The following is a 16,324-nucleotide window of genomic DNA, read 5'->3' as shown; positions in this document are numbered from 1 at the left end:
CTTAAGCATATGCTCAGAAACTCTAATGTAATGTTCATTTGTATTGCCCAGATTCTTTGCAGTAGCTCACATGAACGTGTGATTTTGTAAAATTTGAGTTTATATGGAGTCAAATGTGACTCTCCCAAGTTCATTATGTAAAGGAAAGAGAGTTTCTCCTTTCTCATGAACTGTTTTAAAGTTAAGCGAGTTAGTGTCCTGTCTATTTTCTATTTTCTCCAAACTTACAAGGCTAACCCATCATGAGCAATCTACCACACCATATATTTTTAGAAAACATTTCACACTTATTTGATAAAGACATCCCTGAAAGTAAGTGAAATGTTAAGTAATGCTGCTAAGTAGGGCTGCATAAAAAATATCAAGAAAAGTTCCAATCGGTAGAGCATCTTACTCAGCTCTTTGTGCGTGTGTGTGCACGCGTGTGCATATGTGTGTATGTGTATAACTTTTCTTTTAATTTTCTTTATTTCCAAGAAGGCTAAGGACTGGACTTAAAAATACTAGCTTAAGGGGCACCTGGGTGGCTCAGTCGGTTAAGCATCTGACTCTTGGTTTTGGCCCAGGTCATGATCTCACAGTTTCGTTGGTTCGAACCCAGGCTCGGGCTCTGACCAACAGTGCAGAGCCTGCTTGGGGTTCTCTATCTCCCTCTCTCTCTGCCCCTCTCCCACTCGCGCTGTCTCTGTCTCTCTGAAAGTAAACATTAAAATAAATAAAAAATAAATAAAAATACTAGCTTAAGGCAATACTTTTATAAAAATTGCTATTTGGGGAAAAATGACTAATATACACTTATTTGTCTAATTTGTATTTTCTTTAGAATTTCTTTTTTAAAAGACGGAGGACTTCAAATAGTCAACGTGACTAAAGCTGACGTTGGAACTTATACCTGCATAGCAGAAAACCAGTTTGGGAAAGCAAATGGCACAACGCGCTTGGTTGTTACTGGTAGGTACATTTCCCAAAGATTGCTTTATGTAGAGATGGGCTGTATGGTATGTTATTAAGAGCAAAGAAAAAACCAGATTGTTTATACTATGCAGTGCACTATGAAGATAGAACCTGTGTTTGCACTGTTATTTTTAACAGGTGGAAATAAAGAGAACAATTCTTATTATTTCTTTACATACCATAGTATGCACTGGGGAACATATCAGTTATGTGCAAGTACGATAGGCAAAAGAATTACAAATAGCATATGCTGATGACCTAATTTTATGCTATTCTGTTATGTCAGATCTTTTGAATGTACTCTTGCACAATATCATTGATATTTTCTGGATTTTTTGACATCCATGAAACAATCCTTACCATCAATGAGAGTCATTTACAGTTGCACATATATGTTGTTTATTTATTTGAGAAAAAAAAATGAGTACCTGCTGTGTGTCCGGTGCTTGACTTATGTTGGTAAATAAACTGATAAAGATTCTGCCTTCATGAATTTTACCTTCTACTGGAGGTAGAAAGAAAATACACAGTAGAATAAAAAATGAGGGAATTATCCAAGGGGAAAAAATGCAAACAATTGAGAAAATACAGAGTAGTGTGTGGGAGAGGTCAGCTGGAGCAGAAAGATGGTGATTGGAGTATGCCCAGTGAGAAAGAGAGATTTAGACAGAGATTTTGTGGACATAGAGGAATTAACTAATAGATTCCTTGGGGGAAAATCGTGGAAGAACTTTGTAGACCTTGTGAGGACTTTGGCTTTTAGTAGAAGTGAAAAGTAGAGGCTGGTGCAAATCGGCAGAGAGTGGCATGATGTAAAATATATTTTTAAACTTTTGGTGTAGCTACTCTGATGAGAACAGACTGTGGGGAATCAAGAGTAGGAGTTGGAGAGATCTCAGAAGACCATGGCTGCAAACCAGGCAGGAAGCAATAATGACTCAAGTGAAAGTGACAACAGAGGAGTTGATGGAAAAGGATCAGATTCTGCAAATACTGGGCTTGCAGAGTCAACAGGAGTTACTGACCAATGAGGCCCAAGAGAAAGAAAGGCGACAAGGATGGTTGCAGGGCGTTTGGCAAATAACAGAAGGAATGACCATCAAAACAACTGAGATTGAAAAGGCTGAGGATTGCACACTTTGGGGAGGAGGCAGATCAGGAGTTCGGTTTGGATGTGGTAAATGTGAAATGTTCACCAGGCTCTGTTTGTGGAAAGCAGACCACAGTATTCTGCCATTAACAGCAATATTAGCATAAGCTAATACTTTTTGCTTATGTCACAGTCCATGGTGGGTCAGCTATGCTGTCTACATTAAGGAATAAAGGGTCCTGGTGCCTCCATTCTCTTGCACATTGCCCATCACAGTGGAAGAAGAAAGACTACGTTTCAGATGGCCTCTTACTTTTTTCCAGGCTTCTGCCTGTCAGTGCCACACATAGCTCCATCTTACATTTCCTTAGCCAAAGCATTAGCATTTGGCTGTGCCTGAATTCGAAGGAGAGATCAGATAGAGGATAGAAACACACATTTGGGAGTTGTTCGCATACAGATAAGTACTTGAAAAGAGAAGTCTAGATAAAATCACCAAGAGTGAGTGAAGACAAAAGAAGAAGACCAAGGATTGAGCTTGAGGCAATCTAACATTACGAGATGTAGGAAAAGAGGGACCACAAAGCAGTGACCAGCACAGTACTAGAAAACAAAGAGGGTTTCGCGTTCCAGAAACCAAGCAAAGAAAGTGAACTGACAGGAAGACAGTGATGAAAGGGAGCAAATACTGCTGAAATATCAATTAAGTACATGAAATTGGAAAATGTGCCACTGGTTTGCAACAGGATGATTCCTGGGAACCTTAAAAGCAAATAAATTGCGGGAAGCCACAGCCTAACAAGAGTGGATTAGAGAGAGAATTTACTAGAGGAATTGTAGACAGTATACATAAATGATTCTTTGGAGGACTTTTGCTGCAATATGGAGTCAACAAATGAGTAGCAATGGAAAAGTGGGGTCAAAAGAAGTTTAATTCAGAACAGCTGGAAGGGCTGTGTTGATGATAGGAAGAAAGAAATGCACATGTGGACATTTAGGGAAAAACAGGCATTTAATTAGCATTTTAACTTAGTATCCCTCTTACAGTACCTGTTCTGGATGTCTTTTGTGTGGCCTTTCAAATGTTTGAGTGTATTTAAATTTTGGTAGTAATGCATTTGAGTCATTCAAAGTTAGTGAAAATTCAGTGGTTTCTCTTTCTACCCCTATATTTCACAAAGCAGTAAAACTAAGTTAAAATTGATTTTGTAGTAGTATTAGAACCTTGTTTACAGGTGACTTTAATTTTTAAACTGATGTATCCTATAAATTCAAATTTCCTAATTGTTTTAACAAGAATTTGTGGATCCAAAGAAATACATTACAAATCTGCATAAAAATGTCTGTATTAATGTTGAAGACTTTCAATTATGCACACTAGATGTTAGGTTAGAAATCAGCTTGTGAAAATGCTTTCATCAAAATAAAAACCCTACAATTTTATTTAAAACTTTATTGTTCCCTTAACAGAACCAACGAGAATAACTTTGGCACCATCCAACATGGATGTCTCTGTTGGCGAAAGTGTCATTTTGCCCTGCCAAGTGCAACATGATCCCTTGCTAGACATCATGTTTACCTGGTATTTCAATGGAGCCCTCACAGATTTTAAGAAAGATGGATCTCACTTTGAGAAAGTTGGTGGGGTAAGTTGTGCCACTTCCTTCCTGCTGTTTCTATCACCTGTGGCTGTGTTCCATCGTCCCTAAAAGAACACCTGGCACATATGTGATGCTTGAGAATGTTTGCACTGTGAGTAAATCTTCATTCCCAGTTCTGCTGTGATCTAATTTTATTATTGTAGTTACCAGAAAGCAAACACAGTGACTTCTACCTGTGAATTATAATTTTAATTAAAAGTGATATTTGTTGTATTTATATTAAATACTTAATTATACATCTCACCATGAAAATTTGGTCACTAGCACCCTATGGAAGAAGAAAGTTTTCTTATAAGGTGTTGACTTTCAACTTGCCATATATATTATGAAGTTGAACCAAGTCACATTTACTCAGTGCCTCCTTTGTATCAAGCCAGGAGCTTTATCCACGTTGATCCTTAAAATCACTCTGGGCATTAGCAGTGAGGATTTTCATTTCACAGATGCACACACTAAGGATTTGAAAAGCTTATTAACTTGCCTGGGGTCACTGTGCTAGACACTATGGAACCTAGATTCAAGCCTAAATCTGTATGTGTCCAAAACACAAATATTTTCTTACGTTCCACTCTTTCTCCTCATTTGTGATGGTTCTATCTCAGAAATAATTACAGATTTCAAGGAAGAACTGATACTTTGAGGAGGACTGTTAAGAAGTGACTCAGTGCTGGGGTGCCTAGGTGGCTCATTTGGTTAAGCATCTGACTCTTGATTTCAGCTAAGGTCATGATCTCACGGTTCACGAGTTGGAGCCCTACATCGGGCTCTGTGCTGACATCCTCCTTGGGATTTTCTCTCTCCCTCTCTCTCTGCCCCTGCCCTGCTCTCTCTCTCTAAAAAATAAATAAATAAACTTTAAAAAAATAAAAAGAAGTGACCACAGTGTTTGGTGGGCCACACAAACTAAGAGCAGACCCTCCCCGTCCCCTCCAGCTGGGCATATGTCTGTGAATCCAGAATCACAAGGCCAGTTGCCCTTGGAGGCCTCTTCGTTTTGACTCAGGGATAGCTTCATTCTGTTTGGCTAAGACGTCAATGGTATATAGTAGAGTTCAAGTTTTGTCCTTTGAATTAAAAAAAAAAAATGACACGGTGGACAACTCCGCTGTATTTTTTGACAAAGATTTTACTTTTTATTAAATGTAGATACACATACAGACAGGTGTAACAACACATTAGTACCGTGTGCAACTTAAAAGGGTAATGTTATGACTTCAGTTGTTTGCCAGCCCCCAGAAAAGATTAAGTCCTGAAGTCTAATTGTGAAATAATAAAATATATTGGTTACTGCCCCTAGTTTCTGCCACAGAGCTCCTAAAACCCTTGGAATTTCGTGGGTGATAGGAAGTTTTCTGTTCTAATGAGGTGACTCTTTGTGAACTGCTGAACAGCTTGAGGATGAAGGCTGGTCACCAGAAAAACCATGATTAGAAGCTTGCAAGTTTTAGCTCTATCACTCGTCCTCTGACAAGGGAAGAGGAGCTAGAGATTGAGTTCATAATTGATCAGGCCTACTGTGATAAAGCTTCTACAAAAATCCCTAAAGTGTGGAGTTTTGTAAGTTTCTGGCCTGGTAAACACATCTACCTGCCAGGAGGGTGGCACCCTTCAAATCCCCTGGGACAGAAGATCCTGCACTCAGGACCCTCCTGAACATCATCCTGTGAACCTCGTCATCTGGCTGTTCATCTGCACCCTTTCTTACATATATATCCTTTACAATAAACAGATATATGTAGATAAATCTTTCCCTGAGTTTGGAGAGCTGTACTAGCAAATAATTGAACCCAAGCAGAGTGCCATGGGAACCCCGATTTACAGCTAGTTGATCAGAAAATTAGGTAACTGTCTGAAACTTGTGATTGGTGTCTAAATGGTGGCCAGTCCTCTGGGACTCAGCTCTTAACTCATGGGATCCAGTGCCAACTCCAGGCACATAGCCTCAGAACTGAATTATAAGGCATCAACTTGTGTCCAAGGATTGCTTGGTGTGGAGAACCCACACACACGATGTCAGAAGTGTTGTGCTGTGTTCTAAGTACGAGTGTGGTAGTTGACAGTAAACGAGGTGCAGAAAACATATTTCTTTACACTGGTACCTCAGAAGGTGACTTTATTTGAATTATGGCTGTTGCAGATACATTTAGTTAAGTTGTAGTGATGTCCTACCAGAGTAGAATGGGCCTGATAGGGGCCCAGTATGACTGATGTCCTTATAAGAAGAAGAAGATTTGATGAAGGGGATAAAGAGGTACAAGCTTGAAATTAGAAAATAAGTAAGTCGTGGGGATGAAAAATCCAGTGTAGGGGAATAGAGTCAGTAATATTATAATAACTTTGTATGGTTACAGAAGCTAACTACACTTATTGTGGTGAGCATTTTGTAATGTATATAATTGGAGAATCACTATGTGGTACACCTGAAACTAATATTATATTGTATGTCAACTCTACCTCAATGAAAACAAAATTTAAGAGGGAAGTTTGGACACAAACATAGGGAGAACACCACGTAAAGACACAGACACAGGGCTCCTGGGTGACTCAGTCGGTTAAGTGTCCGACTTCAGCTCAAGTCATGATCTCGTGGTTTGTGAGTTCAAGCCCAGCGTGGGGCTCTGTGCTGACAGCTCAGAGCCTGGAGCCTGTTTCAGATTCGATGTGTGTCTCTCTCTACCCCTCCCCCACTTGCTCTCTCTCTCTCGCGCGCGCGCGCGCGCGCGCTCTCTCTCTCTCTCTGTCTTTCTCAAAATAAATAAATACAATTAGAAAAAAAAAAAAAGACACAGACACAGAGGGGAAGGGCCAATGTGAAGATGCAGGCAGAAATTAAAGCTATCTTTCCATAGGCCAAGGAATGCCTAGAGCTTCCAGAAGTTCAGACGGGACACGGAAGGGTCCTATCCTAGAGATTTTAGAAAGGGAGCTTGACTTCAGACTTTTGGCCTCAAGAACTGTAAAGGGAATAAAGTTCTGTTGTTTAAAGCTGCCCAGTTTGTGTCACTTAGTTACAGCAGCCCTAGTAAACATTGCAGATGGTTTCTTACAAGAAATAAAAAAGTGGTAATGTTTAGATAACCAGCCGCAGTTATGTGCAGTTTCATTGCCTTTTCCATTTTCTCTTACCTGGCTTATTCCATTTTAGAAGTTCTGGTTTCTCTAATTATTCTGACTAATTCAAGGCCTGGGAGGACTTCACCAGTGGCTACAACTTACAAGCATTTCTTTCACCATTACTTTAAATACCCTTTAAAAAAAAAAAAAAAAGTCACAAATTTCTTCTGTCGCAGTAAGAAAAGGCGTATGCCAGTATTCTCAGGCAACTCTCTTCCATGCTTAGGGTTCGTCCTTTCCCTGAGGGAAGGCAAAGGAAAAGAGAAAAGACTAGAATGTTACCTTCATAAAGTCCCATTATCAATTCTGGAAAAAGCTTCTTTTCTAACTCAGCTCTTGTCCTAACCTTAGTTCTTAGATTTGAAACATTAGTTACCTTTGCTGTCTAGTGTAGATAACGGTGTTTGTGATTTACCTGGATCTTAAACTGTTGATGGTGTTTTATGGCATAGTGTCCTCTGTTTTCACTAATGCTAAAGAAATAACGAGAGACTAAAAGCCCAAAGTAATTTGATTTTAATATTCATCAAACATTCTTGAGGAAGTGCTCACTTCAGACTGAGCCAGATGACTGCTTTCTGTAAGAGGAGCTTGGAGTTAAGAATATTTGCGGTTTTAATGTAATTTACCCGTTCTTAGTTGAATGATAGGGCCTACATCAGGTATAAAATCATCTCTTTACAAGAGTCAGGTATCTAAAACATGACATTTCATAAATTAATTCTACCGCCTGCCAAATCTGTTGTTTTTCTAGCATGCTAGTTCATGGCCTGTGAATTTTTTTTATGGACTTACGCCATTAGTAACTTAATATTCTCCCATCAGTATAAAACAGTAAGCCATACAAGATGACATTACACTTAAGCACAGGCAATTAAGTAAATTGGTTTTCTGTTGCATGAGAAGGGAATCACACAACAACTCTTGTCCTCTGATTATAAATTCATCGCAGCTTTCACATTAACCTGGAGAGTCTGCTTCTCTTTATCCAGTATGTTCATGGATATATCACCTGTTTTGAAAAGCAGCAAAGTGTGAGTCAGGAAGTTGCAGGAAAAGGTAGATGTTAAGAACCATATTTTTATTTTGTTTAAATTTTTTTTATCATTTAAACAAATTTTTAATGTTTATTTATATTTTTAGAGAGAGAGAGTGTGAGCAGGAAGGGGCAGAGAGACAGAGACACAGAATCTGAAGCAGGCTCCAGGGTCTGAGCTGCCAGCACAGAGCCCCATGTGGGGCTCGAACCCGTAAGCTATGAGATCATGACCTGAGCCAGTCAGATGCTTAACTGACTGAGCCACCCAGGCACCCCTAAGAACCATATTTTTAAAGGGGGAGGCATAGTTTAGAAAATGGAAGAGGGGCAGCTGGGTGGTTCAGTTGGTTAAGCGTCTGACTTCAGCTGGGGTCATGATCTCGTGGTTCCCAGGTTCAAACCCCATGTCAGGCTTTGTGCTGACAGCTCAGATCCTGGAGCCTGTTCCTGGTTCTGTGTCTCCCTCTCTCTCCCTCCCCTGCTTGTGCTCCCTCTCTGTCTCTCAAAAGTAAATGAATAAACACTAAAAACATTTTTTTTTTAAATGGAAAATCCACTAAAAGTTCTTAACTGATTCAGCCAGTTGTCATTGGGACTATACAACAGGGTATTATTGGGCCATACCTTGAGTATTCAATACTCATTCATTTATTGTAAAAAACACACACCTTTGGGACAAATCTATAAGCTCAGAAAGCTCTAACAATTTAGATCAGATACATTGTGTAGGGTTGAACATCCTGCCAATCACGGGCTTCTTCGTGGTTATACATTCAGAAAAGCTTGTTAAACCAAGTGATTAAACCAAATTGGCATATCACGGGACGAGGTATGGATCCAAAGACAAGCTTCGGCCTATGCCTGTGGGACAAACCAAAGTTGTATAAATAAATGAGCAGTAAAAAAATGCCACTTAAGCCCACTATTTGCCATGCAAATCTGAAGTGTAGGCACAGGGTGGTGTGACTGGGAAAAACAACCCAGTTGTGTTCAGATACATATGAGTTTTAGGTTCTGTGGCTACTAGATGATGCCATCAGTGAGTCACTTAACATTTTGTCCCTCATTTTCTGGTCTCTTCTCACATCAGTTTTTAGTATATGCTGTGTTCACTCCCACCATGAGAGTTCACAGACAGTGGTCTCTTCCTGGAACACTGTTCTCTCCCCATTTCCCTATGTCTACATATCTTTATACATTATTTCTATGTATGTAAGAAGGTGTATACTCATGTGTATACACTTTTATTTCATATATATGCAGCTATAAGAAGAGACATAGACTCAGCAATGTGTGTACAATAACATTTTGTTATAATCCTGTTTAACTGACATAATTCCACACCATACACTCAGTCAAAATATAAGATAAAATAAATAAAATAAAATAAAATAAAATAAAATAAAATAAAATAGAAAGCAGAGAGATCCCATCCTTCACCCCAGTAAAACATCTTTCTCTACTTTTAAATATACCATAGCTTCCCCTAACAGGATAAAAGAGATAATAGCCCAACGTTCAAGAAAAACAGAAGAACATTACTAGCTGGGACCTTAGTATCTGGGGCATGGCAATTTAAGTATAATTTTAAGAACATTCAAGGACAATTCTGACTTGCCTAATAAGTTACCTTTTGGACTTAGATATATGATATGGGGGGGAGGGGCTCACTATAAATAGAAATTTTCAAACCAAAACACAGCAAAGGTTCAGTGTATATTGTAATGGATGTTTCAATGGATATGCTTTGATAAGCTCGATGTGATGCAGGTGCTTTAGAAATGAAGAATGTATAGAGCCAAGCTGTACAGCTTTACAAACATTTTGTGGAATTGGATCTATGATGAATTAGAATGTGTGTGGATAAAAGTCACTGGAAGCAATAAGAGGTTTAGTGTTGACAACCAGTCTGCCATTCACTTGAGTGGCTGACTTCAGTGTGATTTATCTGTCACAGCCCAGACTCACTCTTGTTACGGCAGCAGTCATGAGCCTCGAGACTTGATGCATTTTCCAGCTCTTGGTGGTAGAAAAAAATATCCATGAAAGTAACCCTTTGTGTGTCATAATACAGTGTGGTCACTGGAAATTGATTTGGGTCATGAAATTATCAGGATATGAGGACTCAAAGTTTGAAAATAGCAGTTCTTTTATAATACAAAACTGTTTTTAAAAAGGTACGTATGCATATATATGTTCATCGTAAATACAGATCTCAGCCAAAGCACTTATTCCAAACACTAATTGCAGTGACACTCTGAGTTTTTAGGCATCCCCCACTTGGAGTGTCCTATAAATTTTATATATTGTCCAAATTCAAAATGTCTCCTGACTTGGAAGGATCATTAAGAGAATATACTCAGGAGGGGTGCCTGGGTGGCTTAGTCGGTTGAGCGGTCAACTTCAGCTCAAGTCGTGATCTCACGGTTCCTGAGTTTGAGCCCCACATCGGGCTCTCTGCTGTCAGCGCACAGCCCAGCCCACATTGGATCATCTGTTCCCCCCTCTCTCTCTCCACCTCCCCTGCTTGCTCTCTCTCTCTCTCTCAAAAATAAACACTTAAAAAAAAGAGAATATACTCAGGAAGGAGTCTATAAAACTGGGATTAGAACAGAGAAGTCACTCTTACTCATCTTGAACACTTCCCTGAAGTCCGTCTCCTCCCACAGTGCTGCTCAGGGATGAATAAACAAGATTCTACAATGCTTCTAGGAAAAAGGGAGAGGCACAAAACAGTTGAGGTTGAGTTTATTTCCCTAACTCATCATTTGCTCAACCAGGCATATAGAGTCTCAGTTTCTACTTACAGTGTGATTGGCACCCCAGGGGTGTGTTCGTCAAGTAAAATGTTTATTAGGATGAATGGTCCAAATCCACCCCTAGTGGAAACCCTGTACGATTTAAATTTATAAGAACACTGGCGGAAGTCAAATCAAGTAACATGTTGCTTGAGCTAAAACCCATAAAAATATCGGAGTTACAACAACGAAGGCTATAAATAAAACGATATCAGTGAAAAGATATGCAAATATTTATCTGTCAAATGCAACAAGAAAGAGAACCAAGTGTGATTTTGTGAAAGTCATGATTGAAGGCAAATCTCAAGAGTAAGGAGGATAAATATATTTTGAAAAAAAATTGCTCTGTAAGGAAGGTATAATAATCACAAACTATAATACTGTAAATAATGTACCATTAAAATATATCAAGTCAAAAGCAAAGAGAAAAATGAGAAACAAAATTGGTGTGTAGTCTGAGAGCGCTTCTTCTAACTGCCAACAGATCAATTTGCCAAAATTAGAAAAAGACTCTTTTGATGCTATATTATAATGGAAGAAACAGATACATATGAAAAATTTACCATACAAATGGAAAATACACATTTCTTTTCATTCTTTTCACACCCTTGTAGAATTTAGGGAAAAAATAGCAAAACTATTGTATACAAAGGAGGTAGAAAAACAAAAGGGATAGATAGAATGTCAAAAAGTAATGGATAAGCTATAGAATATATCCGTGAAGAATAAAGATACAGCTAAAATTAGAAATGAGAAAGATTATAACAGATCAGAAAGAAATATCTTAAAACAGAGCATTCCATGTTCAACTTGTATGTATTTAATGGAATCCAATTAAATGGAAAGTTTATAGGAAAATATAAATGATCAAAATTAACAAGAATTAGAAAACCTAACTATATCCATTAATATAAAAACATGTAAATCAAGAACCATCACCAGCCACCCCTCACTAAAAATAAAATGATTTTCGGGCCTGATAATTTTTTAATGTCTATTTATTTTTATTTTGTGTGTGAGAGAGAGAGAGAGAGAGAGAGTGTGTGTGTGTGTGTGTGTGTGTGTGTGTGTGTGTGGAAGGAAGGGAAGGGCAGAGAGAGAGAGAGAGAGAGACAGGGAGGGAAAGAGTCCCAAGCAAGTTCTACGCTGTCAGCACTGAGCTGGACACAAGGCTCCATCCCAGGTACCATGAGATCATGACCTGAACTGAAATCAAGAATCAGACACTCGGGGTGCCTGGGTGGCTCAGTCGGATGAGCGTCCGACTTTGGCTCAGGTCATGATTTCGCGGTCTGTGAGTTCGAGCCCCGTGTTGGGCTCTGTGCTGACAGCTCAGAGCCTGGAGCCTGCTTCAGATTCTGTGCCTCCTTCTCTCTCTGCCCCTCCCCCACTCATGCTCTGTCTCTCTCTCTGTCAAGAATAAACATTAAAAATAATAATAATAATAAAAGAATCAGACATTCAATGGACTGAGCCACTCAGATGCCCCTGGGGCTGGAAATTTTTACTGGTAATTTTTTCTCAAGTATTCAGGAAACAGATAAATATTCTGTTATATAAACTATTTGACAACATAAAAATTTAAAAATCTTTTCAATTTATTTTGTGAAGCTAACATACTCCTAATAATAAAACCTGGCAAGATAGCAAATAATTTGTAGTTATAAATTAATTTTGTGAATATAGTATGAAAACCTAAATGAAATTGTATCAAACCAGACTGAACATTATATTAAAACAATAATAATAATAACCTTTGTAAACTACATGGGGAAATTCTAGCCAAGGTGCATGCATCATATCAGTAGAACTAATAAAATAGACCACACTATTTTTAATGGGTACCTAGAAGACATGCAATAAAATTAATGACCTATTACAGACACAGAAAAATACTTCCTCCACATCCCAAAAGTGTCCTTAAAGAGAAATACTAGGAATACTTTTATTTAAATCAGCAACAAGAAAGGAAACGCACAAATACCATTATTTTAAAATCATTTGGAAATGTTTGGACCAATGCAATAAAGTATGGACAGGAATAAATGATTTAACTCTGAAAATAAGGAAACAAAGATACCATTATTTGAGGACAAAATGATATTCAGGCTACTCAAGACCCAATAGTGTCAACTCTAAATTTTAAAAAATTAATCAGAGTTAAGTCTACTACTTAGATATAAGATAAATTTACAAAAAGTAATAGCTTTCTTATGTACCAACAGTAACCAATAAGAAAGTATAATAGGACAAAAAACTCCCTCAAAAGATAAGATACATGTTGGGGCGCCTGACTGGCTCAGTTGGTTGAGCATCCGACTTCAGCTCAGGTCATGATCTCGTGGTTTGTGAGTTTGAGCCCCGCATCGGGCTCTGTGCCGACAGCTCGGACCCTGGAGCCTGCTTCGGATTCTGTGTCTCCCTCTCTCTGGCCCTTCCCCTCTCGAGCTCTGTCTCTCTCTCTCAAAAATAAATAAACATTTTTAAAAATAATAAAAGATAAGATAATATGTTAAAATAAGATACACATTGGTCTGCAAGACCTAAATAAAGAAAACTACAATACCGTCTTAATGGGAAAGGAGAGATGGATGGGTGGCTGAAGGGAGAGAGGAAGGAATGGATGGATGGGGAGAAAGACAGGGAAAGAATCATAATAATTCACTGCTCCTGTATGAAATAAAACAGCTATGTATTGTGAGGCTCTTAATTTTTCTTAGATTTTTCAATGGTGTTAAGTTAGAGTAAGAAACTAGGTAAGGAAGAGAATAGCTAATAGTGTTTTGAAGCAATAATGGTGAAGCCTTGTCAATAATTCTCAGAAAGTTTTCTGAGGATATTTGCTCAGGTAAGGAATTGCTGGATCTGATTCGAATTATATAGTTTCATCGTTAAAAAACCTGAACTCAGAATTGCAACTTCTAAAACCGATTTCATTCCCTTATGAAATGTTGATCTTTATCTCTCTTTGCCTCAGTTTCTTATCTGTAAAACTGAGGTGATAATAGTACATTATTCAGAGGTACTACACACGCACATGCACACACACACACACACACACACACACACACACATGGTACTTAGAATAACACATGTTCTTGTTCTTGTTACTATTATGACTATTACTACTATTAGCAATAATGGTAGCATTGTTTCTAAATTGTTCTCCAGGAAAGGGGCAGCAATTTCTGTTTCTATCAGCAGAACCTAAGGGTGTCTGTTCCCCAAATCCTTTCCCACACCTGCTTTTTCCTCTTAAGTTTTGTTTGTTTGTTTGTTTGTTTGTTTGTTTGTTTGTCTGTTTTGGGGCCAAACAGATAATTGAGAAGTGATATCTCATTATTCCCAATTCTTATTTCTCAGATCGGTAATGAGACTGAGAATCTTTCTATGTGCTTATTAGTATTTTGGATATTAAAGAAGAATTTAGAATTATATCTGACTCCCCCAATCGCTTCTCAGACTTTTGGCTAAAATCGAGTGTATATCTGTCTCCCACAAATCCAGTTGGAGACTTAGTACTTACTCTTGTGAGATGGAAGATTACTTCTGAAGGAAAAAGAAAAAATTATCTTTTTATACCAGAATACCTTGTATTCTAAAACATTTCTATAATTGCTTATTTGTTCCAGGCATTTTGTTATGTTGATTCTTTCAGATTTTCTACATACACAATTATGTCATCTGAGAAAAAAAAGATCATTTATTTTATTTTTTCTTCCCAATGTGTATACCCTTTATTCCTTTTTTTTTTTTGTCTTATTGGATTACTAGGATTTTTAGAACAGTGTTGAAGAGTAATGATGAAAACAAATATCTCTGCCTTGTTTTTGATCTTAGCAGGAAAGCTTCAAGTTTCTGACCATTAATTATGATGTTAGTTGTAGGTATTTTCTAGATGTTTTTTAATCAAGTTGAAGAAATTTCCCCATTCTTTGTTGAATATATCCAATGAAAGGTTATGATTCAAAATACATAAAGAAATTATAAAACTCAACACCAAAAACAAGAATAATTTGATTTAAAATGGGCAGAAGAAATGAATAGACATTTTCCCAAAGATGTTTCCTTATCAGATTCTTGATGTGATGGATTACATTAAGTGACTTTCAAATACTAAACCAGTCCTTCCTAACTGAGATAAATCCTGCTTGGTTGTGTTGTATAAATTTTTATACATTATTGGATTTGATTTCCTAATACTTTGTTGCAGATGTTTGTATTGATGTTTATGAGACATACTGGTCTGTAGTTTTCTTGCAGTGTCTTTGTATGATTTCAGTATTAATTAGGGTAATATTGGCTTCATAAAATGATTTGGCACATATTCCCTTAGCTTTTATCTCTGGTAAGAGATTATAAAATTGGTATAATTTCCTCCTTAAACAATTGGTAGAATTTTCCAATAAACCCATCTGGGCCTTTTGCTTTCTTTTTGGGAGAGTTATTAATTATTGATTCAATTTGTTTAACAGTATAATTCTATTGAGACTATTTCTTCATGTATGTGTTTTGGCAGATTGTAACTTTCAGAGAATTGGCCCATTTCATCTAAGCAATCATATTGGCGAACATAGAATTGCTCGTTGTTTAATGTTCGTAGAATCCATCGTGGTATCTGTCTTTTGTTTTTTGGGTTTTTTTTTTCTGGTAATTTGTGTTTTCTCTTTCTTTCCTTAATTAGCCTAACCAGAGGTTGATCAATTTTATCGATCTTTTCAAAGAATCAGTTTCTGATTTCATTAATTTTCTCTATTCCCTGTTTCCAATTTCACTGATTTTTAATTTTATTATTCCTTTTCAGCTGCTTACTTTTGATTTGTCTCTCTTTTAAAATTTTTTTTTAATGTCTATTTATTTTTGAGAGAGAGCGTGAGTGGGGGAAGGGTAGAGAGAGAGACACACACAGAATCCTAAACAGGCTTCAGGCTCTGAGCTGTCAGCACAGAGCCCGATGCGGAGCTCAAACCCATGAACCGTGACATCATGACCTGAGCCAAAGTTGAATGCTTAACCTGACTGAACCACCCAGGCACCCAAATTGTCTTTTTTAAATAGTTTCTTAAGATTGAAATTTAGATTATTGATTTTATATCTTTTTTCTTTTCTAATATATGCATTCAGTGCTGGAAATTTCCCTCTAAGTATTGCTGTCTCTACATCCCACACATTTTTTGATAAGTTATATTTTCATTTATATTTAGTTCAAAATATTTCTAAATCTGTGTTGAGGTTTTGTTCTTTGACCTACATGTTTTTTAGAAGTGTGCTGTTTAATATCAGATATTTGGGGAGTTTTCAGATCTCTTCATCTATCTTTCTGCTATCAATTTCTACTTTAATTCCATGATGTTCTGAGAGCAGACATTGCAGAATATCTTTCCTTTCAGATTTGTTAAGGTGTGTTTTATGGCTCATTATGTGGTCTTTCTTGGTAAATGTTCTATGTGAGCTTAAATAGAATGTATAATCTGCTATTTTTGGATGAAGTAGTCTATAGACATCAATCATATCCAGTTGATTGATAGTGCTGTTCATTCAACTATGTTCTTACTGCATTTCTACTTGTTGGATCTGTTCATTTGATAGATGGATTTTAAGTTCTTAAAGCTATAATGGTGGATTGATCTATTTCTCCTTACAGTTTTTATCAGTTTTTTCCTTTATG

The 16,324-nt window shown here is 37.4% G+C and overlaps 1 protein-coding gene across 3 annotated transcripts in view; it reads left to right on the top strand.

Moving 5' to 3' along the window:
- CNTN3 (contactin 3) overlaps nucleotides 1-16,324 on the top strand; it is a 343,356-nt gene that overhangs the window by 276,972 nt on the left and 50,060 nt on the right. For all 3 annotated transcript variants that reach the window (XM_047851060.1, XM_047851057.1, XM_047851058.1), the window contains 2 exons: nucleotides 824-951; nucleotides 3,515-3,690. In XM_047851060.1, coding sequence (XP_047707016.1) covers nucleotides 824-951; nucleotides 3,515-3,690 — 304 coding nt within the window. The remainder of the gene's footprint in view (nucleotides 1-823; nucleotides 952-3,514; nucleotides 3,691-16,324) is intronic.

Source organism: Prionailurus viverrinus, chromosome A2 (genome assembly GCF_022837055.1).
Source record: "Prionailurus viverrinus isolate Anna chromosome A2, UM_Priviv_1.0, whole genome shotgun sequence".
Classification (NCBI taxonomy): Eukaryota; Metazoa; Chordata; class Mammalia; order Carnivora; family Felidae; genus Prionailurus; species Prionailurus viverrinus.
Note: the sequence above shows the minus strand (reverse complement) of the source record. Positions and strands in the feature narration are given on the sequence as shown.